We start from the raw sequence: 22005 nt of genomic DNA on the forward strand, positions 1-22005 counted from the left end.
CTATCAACATGATTGGCTAGGGAGAGTCTCGCGACTCCCGTCAAATCAAATCGCACGTAAAAAACTTGAATGGCAGCTGCAGATCCGGCACCAACTGTTATGGATGTGGAGGATTTCCAACATCTGAACATCACAGCCGCACCTGAAAGGGCTTTTCGCAGTGAAAAAGGCCAGTTGCTTGATTGTGTCATGTGAGTTTAGCTTGCTCAAGCCAAATATCAGAATTAATCCTGCCTCTAATTTTAAGAAACATATCAAGGTAAATTTCATATTTCTGCTTACTATATTCTGTGTGTCTATAATGTAGCCTGTAATTTAGCTGTCTATCATTGAGATTATTGGGTTGCTGTGAGAGATTAATGCAATTTTATCAATATAGCTGGGTGATATAACAATCTTGATGTTTATTAGAGAGAGAAAAAAGAGAGATGTCCTCGATATCGATGATAAACTTTTGAGTAATTTTCTATACTTAGCCTATGTTCTACATCTTGAACAGGGGTGTTCATTACATCGATCGCGATAGCAAGACACCCACTGGTTGGTTGATCTAGATGAAATATAAAATATTGACTTTTTATTTCCTGGTGTCTGTAGCTGCTGTAAATGATTCCTTTAAAGCCCAATGTGGCCCCTGTACCAAACAACCGCTTTACCACCTGTATTGTGCGGGACATCACTGTCATGACTGCTATGTTGCTCGGAACTGCACCCAAGAATTTCACACACTATTGCACTTGTGTATATGGTTGTGTGACAAATAAAAGTGATTTGATTTGATTTGATTTGACATGACGTGCCAAGTGACCCTGCTTTTTTTATTTTTTATTTTTTTTTTGCATTCCTTGCGTTGTTTTGAACATGTTTTATGTGCAACAATAACTCTCTTAGTTGGCATTAAGGGAAATTTAGACCCTACACATAACTGATTTTAATTTAATTGTTTCATACATTACGATATTAAAAATAACTTTTTCATCTTTTCATTTCTGTAATCATGTCGCCCTTTTATTTATTTTTTTAAATCAGATTCATGTGGTGTTTACAGTATCATAGATAAGCAATGTATTTTAAAAATTGTCAATAACAAATGCCTATAAAATACCTATATTTTTTATTCTTTCTGGCAAACAGCCATAAAAGGGAATGTAAATTATGGTATGTATGCTACATTTTTTAATTGCAGCATAGTTTTTATTATAAAGGGGCATAGCTTTCGCAACTCAGTACTCAATACTCACTACTCATGAGTACTTTTAAATGAGCTACTCTACTCTTACTTGAGTAGTTTTTAGGACAGGTACTTTTACTCTACTCAAACTACATTTTTTAAGAAGTAACAGTACTTTTACTTGAGTATTATTTTTCAGAACTCTTTCCACCCCTGCCTACTACTCACTCTGCATGCGTTCATAGCTTTGACCGCTTGCTTGCTCAACAAGTTTATAGCATTATAATGTTCCAGAATTTCAGCCAATTGGAAAGGAGGTGGTACAGTTTGATTATCTGGCTAGATCACAGATCAAACTGCTAATCAAAACAGGTGGAAGAGGAGAAGGGAATAGTTTGTTTTCAAGAAAGGAAATGTGTAACACACGATGACCACATAAGCAGTTCTTTTGTTGAATTTACAGTTTTGATTTAACCTTAATGAAAAATATGTTTTAGTCTGTAGGCTACACTGCCAGTAGGCTTACTAGCTAGATAACTATCTGTCTAGCTCTCTTAGTTTGGTCTATATTAATTTTTGGTTCTCTTGGCTAGTATTTGGTTATCTAGATTACCAAGTTACACTTATGTAGCTACTAGCTTGGTCATGTTAGCTAAAACGTTTATCTGAAGTTATTTTAATATAATCCCTCCCATGTGTAAAACTACTTTGTAAAACATAATAGTGTAGTTTTGGGGGAACTTAAATTGGCTTCTATCTATTCCAAAGGATATTCTGAGAGATCAGTTTATTAAAATAAATGTCACCAGATTACAGTCTACCACGGATCTGCAATAACTGAATCTTCTTCTTTTTGTTATAATTGCATGAAATATTATTTTATTTAATAAACATGACCATGTTATTTTTTCCACCTTCTTTGATGTGTCCTCTCCCATTTTTTCATCAGCCTTGTGTATTATAAATATTATGAATATTATAAATATTGCCTAGATTAACATGTTCTATTCTTCATAATAAATTAGAAAAGCTGTTAATGTTTGCATTTCAAAGCTTTGGGGTATCTTGAAATGTTCAGTATGCTGTTTTTATGAAGTTTATGCATTCTACCACAACCCTTATGGCAAAAATGATTAAGGAAAAGAGGATAATTATGTCTCCTGTCATAGTTTGGGGTAAATTAAATGTACAGTATATTGAACATCAATTGTTAGAGACTGCAAAAAGTAATAAATAAATAAATAGATAGATAGAACTTCTTCGCATTGCATGATCCCAGGCTACTATAGATGAAGTTACAGTTTACAAACAAATGCTCCGCCCCGCCCCTTCCGGGTTCTTTTGGTTGCCCAGGAAAGAGCTGCTGTCTATGGGCACTTCGCTCAAATTGCGCTGAAACTGCCCAAAAAGTGCTATTTGTGGGGTTGAAACATCCCATTTCCCACAGATTATTGGAGATAAGGGCTACTTTAAATTTCCACCAGATCATTGCGTCAGGAAAAACTCTGGATTTTACATAAATGATGATATTTCACGGGTCACCATCATTGTTATTGCATCTGCTCTATAGACACAATTGACCCACAGCAGCTGTTGGTGGATATTAACTTTTTTTTTTTTTAATGAAGATATCACGCAAACTCCGATTGCACATGGCTGTTTTTCATTTCCAAAGTGCTGTCGCTGTGACAGATATGAGGTCAAATATGATCTAACGATGATCTTATACGATCAAGACAACCATATACGATATAACGGGGGGAACAGGACCCATCTCCACCACCTCAGCACATGGACTACTGTTTGTGAAAGGATGAGTGAATAAAAATAATAATGTTATAGAGCAAAAATGCAGTAAATAATACTGTTCAATCGAAACAGCTGTTATTAAGTTTTGATATGGAATATGATCATATTGAAGTTAAATATTATTTATTGTGTGTGGGTTAATAATTTAAGCAGTTAAGACACATATTGTTTGTCTGATTGTAGTTTTCATTTCTGAGTACCCAAATTCTTAGGCTTTAGAAGTGTGTTAAACATGTGAGGATGTGTATTCATCTACCTGTTACGTGTCCGACATAATCATACAGGCTCATTGAACCAAGTTTAAACTTGTTTTGCAGATATTTCAGAAAAGACCCCACATACTTTCTTCACTGTAAACCATAGATATTTCTTTATAAAAACTTTTGTTAACATTGAAAGACATTATTACATTCTGTAAACTTTAAAAGATTATTAAAACTGCAGTGCTGCCTATTTCCACCATTGAAATCTGCATCGTTTCCTGTGGTGTGAAGTCAGAGTAATTTAATCTATATTTTGAAAAACATACATTACAGTAAGTTAAGCCTTACAGTATTCCTGGTATGTCTATAATCCACAGGGTAAATATCTTTTGTAATGGTAACTGCATACAGTATATAAAGTGGGTACTGAACTTGGAGCATTGTGCCTTTTGGCTCTTCTGCAATATTTACACTGAGATGTTCATGGTTGCTGTAGCTTCCTCAGCTGTCCAATAACAGAGCACTTGTAAGCAGCTCCTAATAGCCAATCCTGACGTAGAAGGCAGGACTTGTCAGAATACAGGTGTAAAAGCGAGCAGTCTAAAGTTCCGAGCACACACAGAGTGCATATGAGGAAAGAGAGCGAGTGAGATCTTGCATATGCAAAAAAATGTATTCATTTTTACAAGAAGATACGTTGCTTTACAAAACTGAGTTTGCAAAATAACTTTTTGTGCACTCAAAATGTCATCTTGCGCATTCAAAATAATTTTTTTGAGCTCAAAAATCAACTTGCGTGCTCAAAATATCATCTTGCACGCACAGAATTTTGGCACATATGTAGCTCTATAGTTGAACTCATTAGACCTGGTGAATGTGTACACTGATGAGCCTAAACATTATGACCACCTGCCTAATATGCTGTTGGTCTTCCGCGTGCCACCAAAAGAGCACTGACCCGCCAAGGTATGGACTCTACAAGACCCCTGATGGTGTCCTGTGGTATCTGGCACCAAGACATTGGTAGCAGATCCTTCAAGTCCTGTAAGTTGCGAAGTGGAGCCGCCATGGATCGGACTTGTTGGTCCAGAACATCCCACAGATGCTCAATCAGATTGAGATCTGAGGAATTTGGAGGCCAGGGCAACACCTTGAACTCTTCATCATGTTCCTCAAACCATTTCCGAACAGTGTGTGTAGTGTGGCAGGGTGCATTATCCTGCTAAAAGAGGCCACTGCTATCAGGGAATACCATTGCCATGAAGGGGTGTACCTGGTCTGCAACGATGTTTAGGTAGGTGGCACGTGTCAAATTGACATACACATGAATGTCTGGACCCAGGGTTTTCTAGACTCTCCCAGAGCATCACACTCCCTCCACCAGCTTGTCATCTTCCCACAGTGCATCCTGGTGCCATCACTTCCCCATGTAAACGGCACACACGTATATGGCCGTCCACGTGATGTAAAAGAAAATGGGACTCAACAGACCAGGCAACCTTCTTCCACTGCTCCAAGGTCCAGTTCCGTTGCTTGCATTGTAGGCACTTTCAACGGTGGACAGGGGTCATCATGGGCACTCTGACTGGTCTGCGGCTACGCAGCCCCATACGCAGCAGGGTGTGATGCACTGTGTGTTGTGAAACATTCCTCCCGTAACCATAATTAAAATGTTCTGTTTCTTGTGCCACAGTAGATCTTCTGTTGGTTTGGACCGGATGGGATAGCCTTCATTGCCCTCATGCATCGATGAGCCTTGGGCGCCCAGCTGGTTTGTGGTTTGTCCCTCCTCGGTCCACTCTCGATAGGTACTCACCACTGATGACCGGGAGCCTTGCCGTTTTATAGATGCTCTGACCCAGTCGTCTGGCCATAACAATTTGGCCCTTGTCAAAGTCGCTCAGGTCTTTACTCCTGCTCATTTTTCCTGCATTCAACACGTTGACTATGAGAACTGATTGTTTGCTTATACCATCTAATCTTCCCAGACCTTGATATGTGGCCTTATTAGGGATCAACGTTAATCGCTTCACCTGTGAGTGGTCATAATGTTTTGGCTCATCTGTGTGTTTATGTAGGGTCAGGTAATGAAGATTGTGTGAAGGTTTTTGAATTAGTGAAAGAGTGTGTGTGTATGGATATGTTAATATGAATGGGAGCGTGTGTGTGCTGTATGTGGACCCCTGCGTTTGTCAGAGTGACGCAATAATTCCCTGACCTTTCACACCTATCATTTTGTTGTTCTCTATCCTTATCTGTTTCTCTCTCTCTCTTGCATTGGTCAGGAGCACATTGTTACTCATTAGAGTTTGCATAGATGCTTCTGTCATTTCTGTGTGTACTGTACAAATTGCCCTGAGAGACAAATTAAGGTGTTTAATTGCAGCACAGAAGAATGCTGGATCCTAACTTCTCTTTCCTGACACACATTCTTTCCTCCCTCTCTCTCCTCTCTCTCTCTCTCTCTCTCTCTCTCTCTCTCTCTCTCTCTCTCTGTGTCTGTCCATAAATTAGTGAGTTGCACTTGAAATATTTACCTGGCTGATGAAAGCAGCATCTGAGCAGGAGTGAATCAGCACTTAACATGTTTTAATGCTGTTAGTGCGGTTGAATCTGTCAGTCTGTCAATCGAGTAATTTCTTAAGTCATTGTTTGATAGGCATTCTGCATTGTGTACTAAAATTCCATTCCTAAATTAAAATGTAATTATTTTACCCACAGTATTTTTTTTTTAGTGGGGAAAAATGTTCAAAGTGGGCTCACATTGACTGATTCAATCAAAATGTAGATGAATTTGTTTATAGAATACTTGAGATTTTATGAAATGCCAAATGTGTTTGAAATTAACAGTAAATTTTGCACCCTTTTCTGAAGTGTTTATTTTGAGGAAGCATTATTGTAATTTGTTACTTAAAAAAGCATGTTGCTGGCTCAAAATTATTTGCATTAGTTGAAAAATGTTGCTCTATAACTATTGCCCCTATATCTACACAATATCACTATAACCCCCACTAGGGGTCTTTTACCCCAAGTTAGTGGGTCTTTTACACCAAGTGTGGGGTAAAAATCTTCCTCACCACCTTTTTTTTTTTTTTTTTAAACTGAATTTTAATCGAAACAACCTTCCATTATTATTTCTTTTCACACAAATTATGTTGCTCTGTCAATATTCAATAAAAATAAATATTTTTTTTTCAATCTTGATACATTTCTTGACCAGAAAAAGCTAATTTTCCTTAAGGTGTGCCTTTAGCCGGGTTGTACCCCACTTGTCTGTCTGTGTGTGTAATGTTACAATGTGTTACTAAATAATAAAAAGAATTGGCTAATACTCAATATGAAGGGAGATTTGGTACTACCATGTTTATTCTATATATATATATATATATATATATATATATATATATATATATATATATATATATATATATATATAATATATAATTTTTTTAAAAACATGTACAATGCTAATAACATGTTATTTTTGACCACAAATTCTTTGAATTACCTCTGAATACAATGTAAATACTATGGAAGCCATGTCCACATAGATTTTGCTACGTTTGTGCCTCGCAATCACACTGGAACAGTGTTTTCCTTCACCGAAAATGGAGATTTTCTAAAACGCTTTTTATAACTGCTTACTTAAAAAAATTATGCAGCCTGAATACAGGGCCGTATAGCTTAGTGGAGTGAAAGGTTGTAATGATTCTAGGGGCTCACAGGTCCAGGGGGGCCCACAACAAATGTTAACTGTATTTTTTATTTTTTTTTATATGAAAGGAGCCCCCACCAGTATACAGTCAGGGGGCCCAGAATTCCTTGCTACGACCCTGCCTGAATATGATAGTACCAATAGAGATAGTATCAATATGATAGCTACAGAGAGGCAATGCAGATCACTCACCATCTCTCATATTATAGTCTATCAATCTCTCTCTCTCTCTCTATATATATTTCCATCTAAGAATTTAATTTATGCGAAAACCCTAATATTGCAAAAACAATGTGCGAATAAAGCTGTGTTCCATCCCATGTGTTCAAAAGAACAAAATTGTCACTTCCTTAGTCACCATGACTCTTTTGGTAATAAAATACTCTCGGTTTAGAGCATGCAGACAAAACACTCTAGAAGAACTTGTCTCAAGTGTGTACGTTTTACCTTCCTTATGTCTATGCCGTGCAGATCTATAATATAGTATATTTCAAAAGCGTCAATAAATCTGCTCTTCGGCACAGTTCAAGTTTGTATTCGACTGATTTGCCATGTAAACTCTTAGCAGGCTTTGAATTTTCTAGACACCGTTATTTCAGGATGATCAGAGCAACATTTCAGATGGGATTGATTGGCCCTCTGGTTAGTCCATTTATGAACGAGTTATTCAGTCACTTGACGTGTTTTATGCACATCTTGTATTCCTAATAAATTCAATTGGAGTTTATTCGTTAAATGTGTTTCCATCACAGTTTATGCAAATTTGTTCTTATCGAATAAACAATGTATCCACCTCAAGTGAGTGTATAGGTTTTTTTTATGCACATTTTGGAGATTCTATTCGCATCTTGGTGTTTCCATCCAGTAGTTTTTTGTGATATCCCAAAATGTGCATAAAAATACATGGATGGAAACTCTGAACAGGTCACTATGCTAATATAAGTTTGATCAGATTTTATCTACAGCATTTATAATTTAGCATTAATTAGAATTTATCTACAAAAATCTCTTTGTGAAGCATTTAAACTAGGGATGCACCAATCCAATACCTGGATCGGTATCGGCTGTGATACTGAAGCTTTTAGATGGATCGGGTATCGGTCTGACGAGCCCGATCCAAATCCGATACTGTGTGTTAGTCATGTTCGTTACTGTCAAGCTCCAAAAATGACATAAAAGAACCATAAAAACACCATTAAAGCAGTTCATATGACTCGTGCATTTTATTCAAAGCCACTTGAAGACGTGCGATAGCTCTGTAAATCACAAAAGGCTGTGTTTAATAAGTAAATATATAGTATGCGCAGCACCAGCGCGTAAGTGAATGGTGCTGCTCTGTTGACAAACACTCACGGCTATTTTTATTTTTCACAGCGATGCGCAATATTTGAGCGCTACTCAAGATGTAGATGCTCAATAGTTCGGTTCACTTATAATATGAATTTAGAACGGCACCGGAGGTGCATTTTACCAGAATTTGAATAAGAAGCTAATTAAACTGCTATGAACTTGCCTACAATCAGACACATACAGGACATACACACATTCCTGGAGAGTTTAGAATGTCAACATAAAAGCATGAGGGTTTAAAAAGTGCACGATTGAAATATTTTACTGTTGTATTTAAAATTAAGGCAATAATAATAATATTAATAACAATTTATTATTATTATTATTATTATTATTTTTATTATTATTGTCATCATTAGTATTTGTTTACAATTTATAACAATATTTAAGTAGAATGGGTTCCAAAAAAGAACTGTGTGAATGAAAAGTGGACTGATGTCTTACAACTAAATTGAACAAAAAAGAGATCTGAATCCTTTAAAGTGCAGATGCAAGTTGAATTATTTTTTGGAAAAACACTGGTTTCTTTTCTACTGAAGACTTGAAGACTGGAATTACTGTTAATTTTGCTGCTACATTATCCAGTATACTAGTCAATAATAAATTGTTTCTTAATAAGCTATACATTTATATTGAAATTATGTGTAGTTAGAGGTTTGTGTTTCTTTACATATTAAAGAGTACTCCCAATTATTTCCACAAAATAATGTAAAGATATTCTAAACTGATTATGCAAAAAAACAACACTGGTATCTGCTTGGGATCGGTATCAGCCGATACTGAGATTTCCGATATCGGAATTGGATCGGAAGAGAAAAAGTGGTATCGGTGCATCCCTAAATTAAACTACTGAACATTGTGTTCATGTATACAAAATTCGCATTATTCGTTAAACACAAGCAGAATAGATTTCTGTGTAATTCGTTCATTATACCATTGTTGTGCAAATTATTGCATTCAATTCAGTGCAACAGTTTATGTATGAATGGCTTTATGAATGATTTACACAGAAATTCGTTCTCCTTGTGTTTCATAAATGAGGCCTATAAAGTCAGTGCGTACATCTCTGGGCTAATGTTGCATTAACGCTCCTTTAAATCGGTACCAACATTGTGTTTTCGTGACTTTGCTGTAATTTTCTCCAATGATTCCATTACTTCCGAAATGCTTCTTGGGACCCTCTCTACTTACTCCTCCCATTGTGACCTTTGACCTCTCTCTAAACCCAGCGGCTGTTTTCTCACACACTCCCATCTTTTGTGCACGTGTGTTTATGTGAGTGTTTAGGTGTTTGTATGCTTATGTGTGTGTTGTTAATATATCAGTCTATACTCTCTGCCTTTTAGTGTTTGCTGGAATGTGTGTCTCTAGAATTAAGAATCAAACTTTGAATTTGAACTTTGATTTGCACACATTGGTGTGTGTGTGTGTGTGTGTGTGTGTGTGTGTGTGATCTGAGTCTGTGCTGCTGGCTGTAAACATGTTTCTGTGTGAGCTTAATGCATATCGCATGGTGTGGCTGAAGGCGGATTCTGTGTGGCCAGTCAGGTAGAAAGAACTCTCTCTCTCTCACACACACACACGTTGGTGCGGCTACCCTTATGAGGACTCTCCATAGACATAATGATTTTTATACTGTATGAACTATAGATTCTATCCCCTAACCCAAACCTTACCCCTAAACCTAACCTTCACAAAAAACTTTTTGTATATTTACATTTTCAAAAAACATAATTTAGTATGTTTTTTTTAAGTGATTTGAATTATGGAGACATTAGAAATGTCCTCATAAACCACATTTATAGCATAATACCCTTGTAATTTCCAGTTTGTAACCTAAAAAAATGTCCTTGTAAACCACCCAAACCTGCATGCGCACACACACACACACACGGGATGGGTCATAATGATAGTGTTTACATGCACTTACAAAAAGGTGTAATCCAGAGTTTTGCAGAAAGCGCCGTACTGAAACGTCATGTAAAGAAGAACGCCGCTCTCCTTACACCATTTAAGGGATTAGGAGAAAGCGATTTAACACATCCAGATTTTTCCCAGAGACCGTGACTTGTGTGGCCATCATGTAAATGCATTAGCGGCATTTTTAAAGGTTTTTGAAGAGTGCACATGCGCGTGGAACAGACCGGATAACTAACGTCATAGGATAGAGCCATACATCTTATCAACAAGTCAACATAGGGGAAAGAATTCAACACACTGGGAATACAGTGGGAAAAGGGAAAACCACATAGACTATAAAATATACCTTTTTGCAACCCCAATTCCGAAAAAGTTGGGACTGTATGAAAAATGCTAATAAAAACAAAAAGGAGTGATTTATAAATTATATTCAACCTTTGCTATACTGAAAACACTACAACTACACGTTATATGATATTTTACCTTGTGAATTTCATTTTTTTTTTTTTTTATGTACAGTAATTTCAGATCGGATGATTGCAACACACTCCAAAAAAGCTGAGACAGGGGCAATTTAAGACTAATAACAATTTGACGAGTTAAAATAACAAGGCGATGTGAAACAGGAGATGTTAAACAGGTGAGGCAATTGTGTCATAGTATATAAGGAGCCTCCAAAAACAGCCTAGTCCTTCAAGAACAAGGATCATTTAAGACTTGTAAATTTGCAAACAGATGCTTCAGCAAATAATCCAGCACTTTGAGAACAAAAAGTGCCCGTGATCTCTGGTCCCTCAGATGCCACTGTCTTAAAAAACATCATTCATCTGTAATGGATATCATGAACATGGGCTTGGGATTACTTTAGTAAACCTTTGTTAGTCAACACCATTCGCCGCTGCATCCACAGATACAAGTAAAGACTTTACTATGCAAAGCAGAAGCCCTACATCAACACTGTCCAGAAGCACTGCCGACTTCTCTGGGCTCTTTCTCATCTTAGATGGAAAGTAGAACAGTGGAACTGTGTTTTTTTAGTTTTTTAAAAACACAGCCGTCATCTTCTCCGGGCCAAACAGGAAAAGGACCATCCAAGCTTTTATAAGCGTCAAGTCCAAAAGCCAGTGTCTGTATGGGCCAGTAGTGTGTCAGTGCTTATAGCATGGGTAACTCGCACATCTGTGAGGGCACCATTAATGCAGACAGATATGTACAAATTTTGGAGCAGCATATACTGCCATCCAGCACCATCTTTTCCAATGACGTCCTGTAATTATCAGCAGGACAACTTCAAACCACATACTGGCAGAATAAGTAGAGAGTGGGGGTGCTAGATTGGCCTGCCTGTATTCCTGACCATCTCCAGTTGTGAGAATGTGTGGTGCATTATGAAGCGCACAATATGGCAATGAAGACCCCGTACAATTGTACAGCTGAAGACCTGCATAATGGATGAATGGGGGACAATTCCACTTTTTAAACTTAAGACTTGTGTCTTCAGTGCCTATATGCTTTTAAGTGTTAATAGAAGAAATGGTGATGTTTCACAGTGGTAAATGCTTGACTGTCCCAACTTTTTTGGAGCATGTTGCAATCATCTGATTTGAAATTACTATAAATAAAAATAAAAAATTAAATTCACAAGGTAAAACATCATATAATGTTTAGTTGTAGTACTTTCAATATAGAAAAGGGTGAAAATAATTTACAAATTACTCATGCATTTCTCATACTGTTCAAACTTGTTCAGAATTGGGGTTGTATACACGGCAATTTAAAATATCGACTACTGTCCCTTACGTGCACGTATATACATTCAAGGATACTGGGGAATCCCATAGTTTTACGTAAGAGGACAACCCCTCTATTGATGCAAATTCCATTGCAGGTTGCGATTAGAAAGTTTAGAAAACAAACACAGCAACAACTCTGGAACATCTGGAAATAAAGCGAAGCAACAGAGAGTAAAATAGCTATGTTTTTCTCGGATCCTATGTTTGTTATTTACACAAGCTTTGCGGGTAAATTACATTGCTGTGGAGAAAACCAATAACAGAGTGCACGTAAAAGCATATGCCAATTTCAAGTCTTAAGAAGCTTTCTCGCAATAAACGCCTTTCTGTTGTACATGTGAACAAGTTCAATGGTCGACTGGTCATCCAACAACTGACTAGTCAATGAGTGCGTTTACATGCACTTTAAAAGTTTGATTTCAGTTTTAAAGTAATAATTGGACTTTTTAAAATGTCATGTTTTTAAATGCTTTAGTCCGACTGAAATCATACCAGTCTGGTTTTTGCTAAATCAAACTAACAGACCTAGATAAAGTGATTGTGGCTCGGCTCCGTCTGTAATTTTATGTTGTCTGCCAGACACTGGCTCTCAAACTTTACCAAAGATGTGTTGAGAAATATGTTTGAAGAGACAAAAACTATTGTGCAAGGAGTAGCCTTATTCACTGTATATCTGAAAAAAATTCTGATTTATATCGATAATCATCTGGAAAATTTTCTGATTATCAGTGCATGAAGAGGGCATCGATCTTTGCCTTTCAGCAAAGCTAAAAACTAGATCAGACATCCAGTATTTGTTTTTGTCCTTTTTTAATGATGAACTGAAATTGAAAAAATAAGTAAATTAAGAAAGTTTGTGTGTGTGTGTGTGTGTGTGTGTGTGTGTGTGTGTGTGTGTGTGTGTGTGTGTGTGTGTGAAAAGTAAATTAAGAAAGTGTGTGTGTTTGTGATTGGGTAAGGAGGGGTGTCCGGTTTACTTGGGATTTTTTTTTGTCTGTTGGTGAGAGAGACAAATATAGAGAGAGAAATTCAAGTCTTTCTGCATGAGAGTAAGATTTTCTTTCATTTCTGAGTGGTTCCCTTCATGTGGTTGACTCATTCTCGTCTCTTCTCTTTGAATGCCTATAAACAATTTATACATGCTTTATAAATGGTTTCCAGTGTTGTTTGCGGAGTGGATAAGAAAAGAAAGTAACACGTGTTCACGTTGAGCTGAATGGTGTGATAGAGAGAAATACTATATCAAATCTCAGTTTGGCAAACTCAGAAACTGCTGAAAGACATAATTGTGTTGTCATATCATGAATGTGTAAAAACAATGTTGATTGACTGGTTTTCATTAGCAGTTTTTAGTTTTCATCACTGATGTTAAAGTAGTATGCTGACTTGGGTTAATTTGAACTCTGTTGAGTTCATGTTTTTCTTGAATTCATGCTGTCTTTATATTAGCAGGTCAACATTAGCACAGGGTTTCTGAGTCCATTATAAGCAGAGTTTGCTATGTTCATTATGATTAGTGTAGTTGATATGTTGAAGTCTGCTGTGTTCATTTTTATCAGTGTTTGTTTGCTATTACTAGCAGAAAGTTTGATATGTTCATTAATACAATAGAGTTTGCTGTGTTCCTTATTAACAGAGAGTTTAGCAGAGAGTTTGCTGTGTTTACTCTTCTCAGAGTTTGTTGTGTTTACTGTTAGCACAGAGTTTGCTGTTTTATTATTAGCAAATACTTCTCCAAGTTTGCTTTTATGTTTTTTGTAACCAAGAATGAGTGTTTATTATTAACAGACTTTTTTTCTTTTTTGTTATATTCATTAGAATGTTTGCTGTGTATACTATTAGCAGAATGTTTTCTGTTTACACTATTATCAGAGTTTGTTGTGTTTTTGTTACAGAGTTTGCTGAGTTTGTTATTAGCTGAGAGTTTGCTACATTTACTGTTATCAGAGTTTGTTGAGTTTTTTGTAACTGTGTGTACTGTGTTTATTGTTATTAGCAGAGAGTTTGCTGTGTCTCGATCTCTCTTGGTCTTCTTTTTAATCATTTTTTTTTTTTTTTCATTTCATTCTTTAGGGTGAATTAATATGAATCTGTAGTTCAAAGGTTGTCAGACACTTACAGTGGATTAGTCCGATGGAACTCAGACAGAACACAGAGTGTGTGTTTTTGTGCATAAATGTGGGCGGATCTTCATACTTTATATTCATATTTCTTTTCATATTACCCAGGTCTTGTGTGTAAAATTAAATTACATCTGACTGTAGAACATTTTATGGATACTAAGATTGATATTCAAGAAGTGATCGACATAAATGTTAATAATAATACATATTGCCATGACTAAATGTAGAATATTTATTAATTTTAAAAAATGTTGAATTTCAAGGTACGTGTAACACTACACATTATTGGGTTAGATGCACACAATAAAGGCAATGAAAATATTTTTCCTGAGTACAGTCAAGATGCAATTGATTTAAAGTATTTGTTAAATGTAGCTTCTCTTATTTCAAACCATAGTATACGGACAGTACACAAACAAAGCATAAACAAAAAATACGCTGTACAGACAGCATGCATTTAGCAGTATTCATTTGGTATATTTCCCTGCCAAAAACAACAAAGCTTTTTTAAGGGACAATGCTATTGACATACTTTCTGTCCATTTAATTTCCAATGTGTACACTGAAAAAACAAAAATGTTCACTTAAAAAACATGGTTCATGTAGTAACATCAAAATTAACTGCTTCGATTCAAGTCAAAAGTAAACTGGCAGCCAAAAATGTGGAATAATGTACAGATTTTGCTGTTTCGGAAGGAAATTGGTACTTCAATTCACCAAAGTGGCATTCAGCTGATCACAAAGTATAGTCAGGACATTACTGATGTAAAAAACAGCACCATCACTATTTGAAAAAAATTATTTTTGATAAAATCTAGACAGGCCCCATTTCCAGCAGCCAGCACTCCAACCCCTTATCCTTGAGTAATCATGCTAAACTGCTAATTTGGTACTAGAAAATCACTTGCCATTATATCAAACACAGTTGAAAGCTATTTGGTTCATTAAATGGAGCTTAACATTGTCTTTGTGTTTGTTTTTGAGTTGCCACAGTATGCAAGAGACTGGCATGTCTTAAGGTCAATATTAGGTCAAAAATGACAAAAAAGAAATCGCTTTCTCTAGAAACTCATCAGTCAATCATTGTTTTGAGGAATGAAGGCTATACAATGTTTGAAATTGCAAAAAAACCTGAAGATTTCATACAAAGGTGTACACTACAGTCTTCAAAGACAAAGGACAACTGACTCTAACAAGGACAGAATGTACAACTAAACAAGAGGATAAGTACATCAGAGACTCTAGTTTGAGAAATAGACGCCTCACATGTCCTCAGCTGACAGCTTCATTGAATTATACCCACTCAACACCAGTTTCATGTACAACAGTAAGAGAAGACTCAGGGGTGCAGGCCTTATGGGAAGAATTTGCAAAGAAAAAGCCACTTTTGAAACAGAAAAACAAAAAGAAAAGGTTAGAGTGGGCAAAGAAACTTAGACATTGGACAGCAGATAATTAGAAAAGAGTGTTGTGGATCTTAACCCCATTGAGCTTTTGTGGGATCTGCTAGACTGTAAGGTGCGTGAGAAGTGCCCGACAAGACAGCCACATCTATGGCAAGTGCTACAGGTAGTGTGGGGTGAAATGTCACCTGAGTGTCTGGACAAACTGACAGCTAGAATGCCAAGGATCTGCAAAGCGGTCATTGCTGCATGTGGAGGATTTTTTGATGAGAACTCTTTGAAGTAGTTCTTTTCAAATTGTAATAGTAATTGTAAAATAGTAAATGTCCTGACTATACTTTGTGATCAGTTGAATGCCACTTTGGTTAATAAAAGTACCAATTTCTTTCCATAAGAGCAAAATCTGTACATTATTCCAAACTTTTGGCCTCCGGAGTATTATTTAACATGTCTGAATCAACATGTTAAGCATGTTAATTTACACTAACAAAACTAATTTTACATGTTAGATCAAGTAGAAATACAGTAGTACCTCAAGGTAACAATAGCAGGTTAGCACTTTATACAGTGTAAGTCTGAATACAGATTTGTGGGAAATGTTGCAGACAAAGGTAAAAGTGGTTATATTATGTACACAATGAACAAAAAGACATACTAGTCATCTTGTTTCATTGTTTATGTTTTTCAACGATCCTGGTTCAAATGCCACATTATTAAGACATTCCATTCATTAAATACAAAAATACATTTTATTGCAATATATGCAACTAAACCTAATACAATGTCGTTTAAATCAAGGAGCTCTAAAATACCTGTTGAGAGCTATGAATTAGCATTCCCATTCATCTCTATTGCAGTTCTTAGTTGGCGCAGGGTCCCCGCGACCACCCCGGAAATAGGTGCCATCTTAGCACCAGTCGTGACGTGAGTTGCTATACGCGTTAATAATTAATTCAATATCTTACTGCTGGAATGTTACATTAGACCCCAAAGAGTGGCGATTAGCACAATTAAAAGCTGCACCTGTTGGCATGTCGACCTTCAATACAAAATAAAATACATAAATCGTCCAAATGACAGCCACTATCACGTTTATACTAATTAACTTTTTCCTTTATTGCTGACCCACCAGTGATCATTCGCTGCAGGTGTACATTAATACAAATATGCATTACAAATGAATTCACTATACGGTTTTTAACACACTGCTATAATCAATATTGTTTAAATAACCATGACACAAGACTGCAAAATCAAGAGTTACCTCTTGTTTATTTGATTACTCATGTTGTCAAATGCATAAAATATGCACATGAAGTGTAGTAAACAGGTGTCTTATCATCGTCTCTTGCTGTCTGTCAAACAAGGATGCAAATTAAGTTTGTTTCTAACTTCACGCGAGTAAGTGCTCTAGCTTTGCCGGTGCTTTCAGGCTCATGCATGAGCTGTGATGTCAAAAGTATGAGATGGGGAAAAAGTACATTTCTTGCTTTTAGCAGCCCGCCAAAAAAAATCGGTCATCGGAAAAAGATGTAGTACAATGTAATGCAATGTTTGTGATCAAAATGTTTCTTGTAAAAAAAAATATTTAGTCAGAATACATGGTTGTTTTTGTATTGGCTGTCAATGGGGAAACATGCTGTTAAGCACCAGAGGTGTTGTTCCAGCATCTACGGTCTACTTCCGGCTATTGTTATCAAACATAAACATCTGTCAACTACTTCCAGGCACGCCCCCTCATCAATCAAATTTACATATGGTATATGATATTACTACTCATTTAATTTTTTTGGAAATTTCTGTGTGCTATTTATTTTATTTTTATTTTTCTATTCTATATGTAACTTGCAAAGCACTGACCATCTGCATACGACACAGAATATGACATAGAACTTGAAATTAAACTGGCAAATACCTGGATTGGCAGTCAAGAATACACAACACTTACTAAAGCTAATCTTTTAATTGCAGAGAATCTCGTAACAAAACAAAAATTGTATGCTAATTAAATTAAATGTAACAAAATCTAATCCTCTCCATGGCTGGAGAAATGCTGTGTCAGGATTTTTCATTATTATGGTCTTAACACACATACAAATACACATCAGCACAATGCAAGGATTTTTCTTGCTTGTTGTTTACATCGAGAGTCAAACAGTGAATGTTTTAGCTTTAAATTCAACTCGATACTACGAGTACTGTTTTCTTCTTTTAGAAGTATGTATAGTTTCCCTTCGTCTTGTTAGATCATTTGTACGTGTACATTCGAGTGCGCATACTTTCTCTTTCACTCTTTCACACACTCTTCTCTTTTTTTTCTGTTGCATTGGATTATGAAAAGAGCTAGTCAGAAAGGATATTTCTAGGTCACAGCACTCCTTGCTGATGTAATGTTTCCTGAGGGTTGTACCAATGCTGCATTCACGTTTAAGCCTAGGTGTCATCATGATACTTCTCGCACACTTTTTCTTACTTGGTCATCAGATATTGTGTTAAGCATGTTTAATCCAGAAATTCATAAACTGAATGTAAGAAGCACAGTTGTGTCCATTTAAGACACAGTCCAAAATGGTACTATTATGGTCTGGACCAAGGTGTCATTTCTTCAGCTAATTTTAATTAGACTTAATAATTAGACTTAACTGCTTTGATAAACCCCAAATCTTCATCATAGCAAAAGGCTGGTGTGAGAAACGAGTGCAAGCAGTTATTGAGTGACACAAAACAGTAGATGATAAACAGGTTCTGTGTTTCAGTGACCATCAACACATTCCTTAGAATGTTTTTTTTTTTTTACACTTGGTTTGATTGCATGGTCTGATCCTGAGTTCGATTCAGCCCTCTTCCCCTGCCTCCTCAGGGGTCTTTTCACATTATATTTTTGGGTGCTGTACCACTGCTTTACACTTACACCATCAACATGAGTACTAGCAGCAGCTGTTTACCACTCTGGACTCAGGTGCAAACCAACAGCGCTGGTGTGAAAGCACCCATAAACCATTAAGAATTAGTTAAGGGAGCACAGGGCAAAGTTTAAAGTTTAAAATTGATCAAACACATATTAATAACTGTGATGTATCCTGCTGATTCGACACAAGCTTTCTGTGAATCCTAGAACATAGATTTGAATAATTTTTGGACTTCGGTCAGGCTGTAGAGCACATAGCACCATTAAAAATTATACAGTGCAAGAAAAAGTATGTGAACTTTTTGGAATTAGCTGTTTCTTTGCATTAATTGGTCATAAAATGTGATCTCACCACAAGTGGCTTCCTTCTTGGTGTCCTGCCATGGACACCATGCCCGTTTAATGTTTTCCATATAGAAGACTCATGAACAAAAATGTTAACCATTTCTTCAAGTCTTTCCTTCAAGTCTTAAGCTGTCACCCAAGGGTTCTTTTTCTTCTTTTTTTTTTTTTTTTTTTTTACCTCATTGAGCATTCTGTGGTGTGCCCTTTGAGTCATCTTGGACGGCCACTTCTAGGGAGAGTAGCCACAGTAATAAATCATCTCCATTTGTAGACAGTTTGTCTAACTGTGGACAGATGAATATCTAAGCTCTTTGAGATAACTTTGTAACTCTTTCCAGATATTTGCAAAGCAACAATTCTTGATCAGTCTTCTGAGATCTCTTTTTTTGCAAGGCATGGTCCACGTCAGCAGGTGCATCTTGTGAATAGCAAACTCAAAATGTTTGAGTGCTTTTTATAAGTCAGAGTAGCTCTAACCCAAACCTCCAATCTCATTAATTGAATGCCAGGTTTGCCAACTCCTGACTCTAATTAGATATTGTTGATGTAATTTGTGTGTTAGTTAAAGCAGATTGTGTTTGTTCATTATTGTAACTTTGATGAAGATCAAGCCAGATTTTAAGACAAATTTGTACATAAATGCAGGCAATTCCAAAGAGTTCACATATTTTTTTTTTATTTATTTTTTTTGCCACTGTATGCATTCCCCTGAGAAAGAGAGAGGGGGAGAGAGCAAATAATGTTACTGGTACATTAGGCTTTTAAAATCTTTAAAAATGTCATAAAAAAAATTCTGAGGCAGTAATGGATATATCCTTGGTTGAAGAAGGCAATGTCAGAATGCATTGCTCTTAGAGATGGGAATTGGAAGGAATTTAATGATTCTGGTTCACATTCTGATGCCTCTTTTTAGTGATTCTGGTTTCTTAATGGTTCCATTAACAATACTTGTAACACTTGAGGAAAATCTTATTCTTATTGCATCTACTGACTTCAGCAGACTGTTTTCAAATGATGAGATAATTTCAGATTTTAAAAGAACAGATATAACAAATCAGAAATAAATGTAATACAATTCTGGTAAAAGGCCTGTTTTCAGAGACATTTTAGAGGCATAAATGCATTCCAATATTTTATCCTAACTATATATTAAATAGAAATTCTCTTAAAAGAAAAATGTGATATTTCATTTATTAATTTATTATTTTATAAAACATGCTGTGTTTCAAGCTGTTGGCTTAGAAGGTGCACATGTTCATTTTGTCTGCAAATTGCATGTTCGGGAACTGTTAACGGAACCGAAAGTCATGAAAATCATATGGTTTTGGTATCTTAAAAAAATAATTATTCTCTGTTATTAATTCCCAACCCTAACTGTGATGTAAGCTCAGCTAACTTATCCGATTACATTTTAGTTATATTATGCCCAAGAATGTAGCTGTGTATTGTAGAAGACTTTCTGATTTGTGTCAAAACATCAAACATCAAAGGTGCACTAAGTAACTTAATCCACTGGGGAAAATATACCTAAATAAATGAATAATTATTTTGATCTGTGTAAAATTATGTACACTGAAATGAGATGTTCTCTCATTCTCTCAAGTCATTTCAAATTTTTGCTGTTGCATGATGTTGTATCTATACTGGTAAGTACCAGAATAAAGTTTAATACCACTGTCATATTGGCCAGCAAAAAATTACTTGGTGCACCTTTAAAAGGACAAAGCAAGCAAGAAAGAAAAATTCACTGGCAGTTCTGTTTTGTTATTCTATTTACATTTTTTTGAGCCTTTTGTTGAGACAATGTAGAAATTTCCACTTGTGGCTTTGCTTAGAATGCTTTTAATTTCAAAACTTTGAGCTAAAACACACTCTTCTTTTATTCCACAGGTCCTGCTGTTTGCATCACTAACCTCATGGAGAGAGAACAAAGTTTTGCAAGCATACATTAGCAGTTTTACGCTGGAAGTCAAAAGTAACAATAAACGATATCTTGGCATTTAAGTACTGGCTAGCCATAAGGACACAAAAGCAGCGTGCATTGGTTGCCAGTTATAAGCAGGTTAACACCAGCAGCTAGCCATCAGAGATTTGTAAGTAGTGCTAACCACTAGCATTAGGTGGTTAGTGTGTGGCATTTATTAGCCTTTCTAAGGGTGTTTTGAGTATAGAAGACGCGAATGGGACACGCCAGCCTTCTCAGGTGGCCTGAATGGGAGAAGGAGTGAGCATGGACAACCTTTTGGAGTTTGGAGGCCTTTGTCCATCCAGCCGGAGGGAATGGGAGTGAGTATGGATTTAATACATACATTTACAAAATGTAAATGTAATACATTGGCCCTAATGATTACAAATGGTCAAACTAATACGTGCCTTAAAGGAATAGATCACCAAGAAATGAAAATTCTGTCATTATTGTCATTATTGTCACCCCCTCAAGCTCCAAAAAAGAAAACACAATTAAAATTCCATAAAAGTAGTCCATGTGACTCATGTGCAATATTCCAGGACTTCTGAAGGCACACCATAACTTTGTGTGAGGAACAGACCAAAATTTAGGTCGTTATTTATAGAACACCTTTAAGAAGATTCTACATAATGTCTCCTTTTGTGTTTAATGAAAAAAGTACGCAAATGGGTTTGGTAAGACATGAGGTTGGATAAATAATAACTTGTATATTCATAAATATTACTTTTTGGGTGAACTTACTCCTTTAATGGAAGAAGGTTCATAATATGTTTAAAATCTAGTTGTCATGTTATGTTGTTCTTTGAGGATTTGATGGAGGTAAATGAATACTGAAGAAAATATATTTTCATCTGATTGCAGCACGAGCAGCTGTGTGGATGATTTAATGGACGAAGATGAGAAGGACAGAGCAAAAAGGTAGTGTTTTGTGTGTGCTCTTCATAGTAATAGTATACATTAATGTGATAATATGTTGCCACAGTAAACTCTAAACTTGTGAACTTTAATTATGTCCAGAGACATTCAGGAAATCACACCTCTAAAAACACGTCACACTTTCTTTCTCTCAGTACAAAAGTTTTTCCTTGTGTAAGAGTGCATAGGGCTGACAGAGAGAGACAAAAAGAAACAGAGTGGTGAAAATAGCCGTCTATCGCAGTTACATAGATCTATTCAGTTTCTTGCCCATATACAAACAGTATTTGAGCTGCTCCTGTAAGCTGTTGCATGCACAAGACAATTCAAGACTTGATATTAAATATAGTTGTCAGTACCAAAAACTTGACTGCGTGAATG

At 36.2% G+C, this 22005-nt stretch overlaps 1 protein-coding gene across 3 annotated transcripts in view; it reads left to right on the top strand.

Moving 5' to 3' along the window:
* LOC127429210 (neuronal PAS domain-containing protein 2-like) overlaps positions 1-22005 on the top strand; it is a 106148-nt gene that overhangs the window by 48928 nt on the left and 35215 nt on the right. For 2 of the 3 annotated variants that reach the window (XM_051678097.1, XM_051678089.1), the window contains exons 2-3: positions 20631-21026; positions 21571-21627. In XM_051678097.1, the coding sequence (XP_051534057.1) occupies positions 20953-21026; positions 21571-21627 (131 nt within the window). In that variant the 5' untranslated portion in view covers positions 20631-20952. Of the gene's footprint in view, positions 1-4876; positions 5088-20630; positions 21027-21570; positions 21628-22005 lie in introns of all 3 variants that reach the window. The other variant, XM_051678107.1, reaches the window with a different exon arrangement.

The sequence above is a fragment of the Myxocyprinus asiaticus genome, chromosome 3 (assembly GCF_019703515.2).
Source record: "Myxocyprinus asiaticus isolate MX2 ecotype Aquarium Trade chromosome 3, UBuf_Myxa_2, whole genome shotgun sequence".
Lineage (NCBI taxonomy): Eukaryota > Metazoa > Chordata > Actinopteri > Cypriniformes > Catostomidae > Myxocyprinus > Myxocyprinus asiaticus.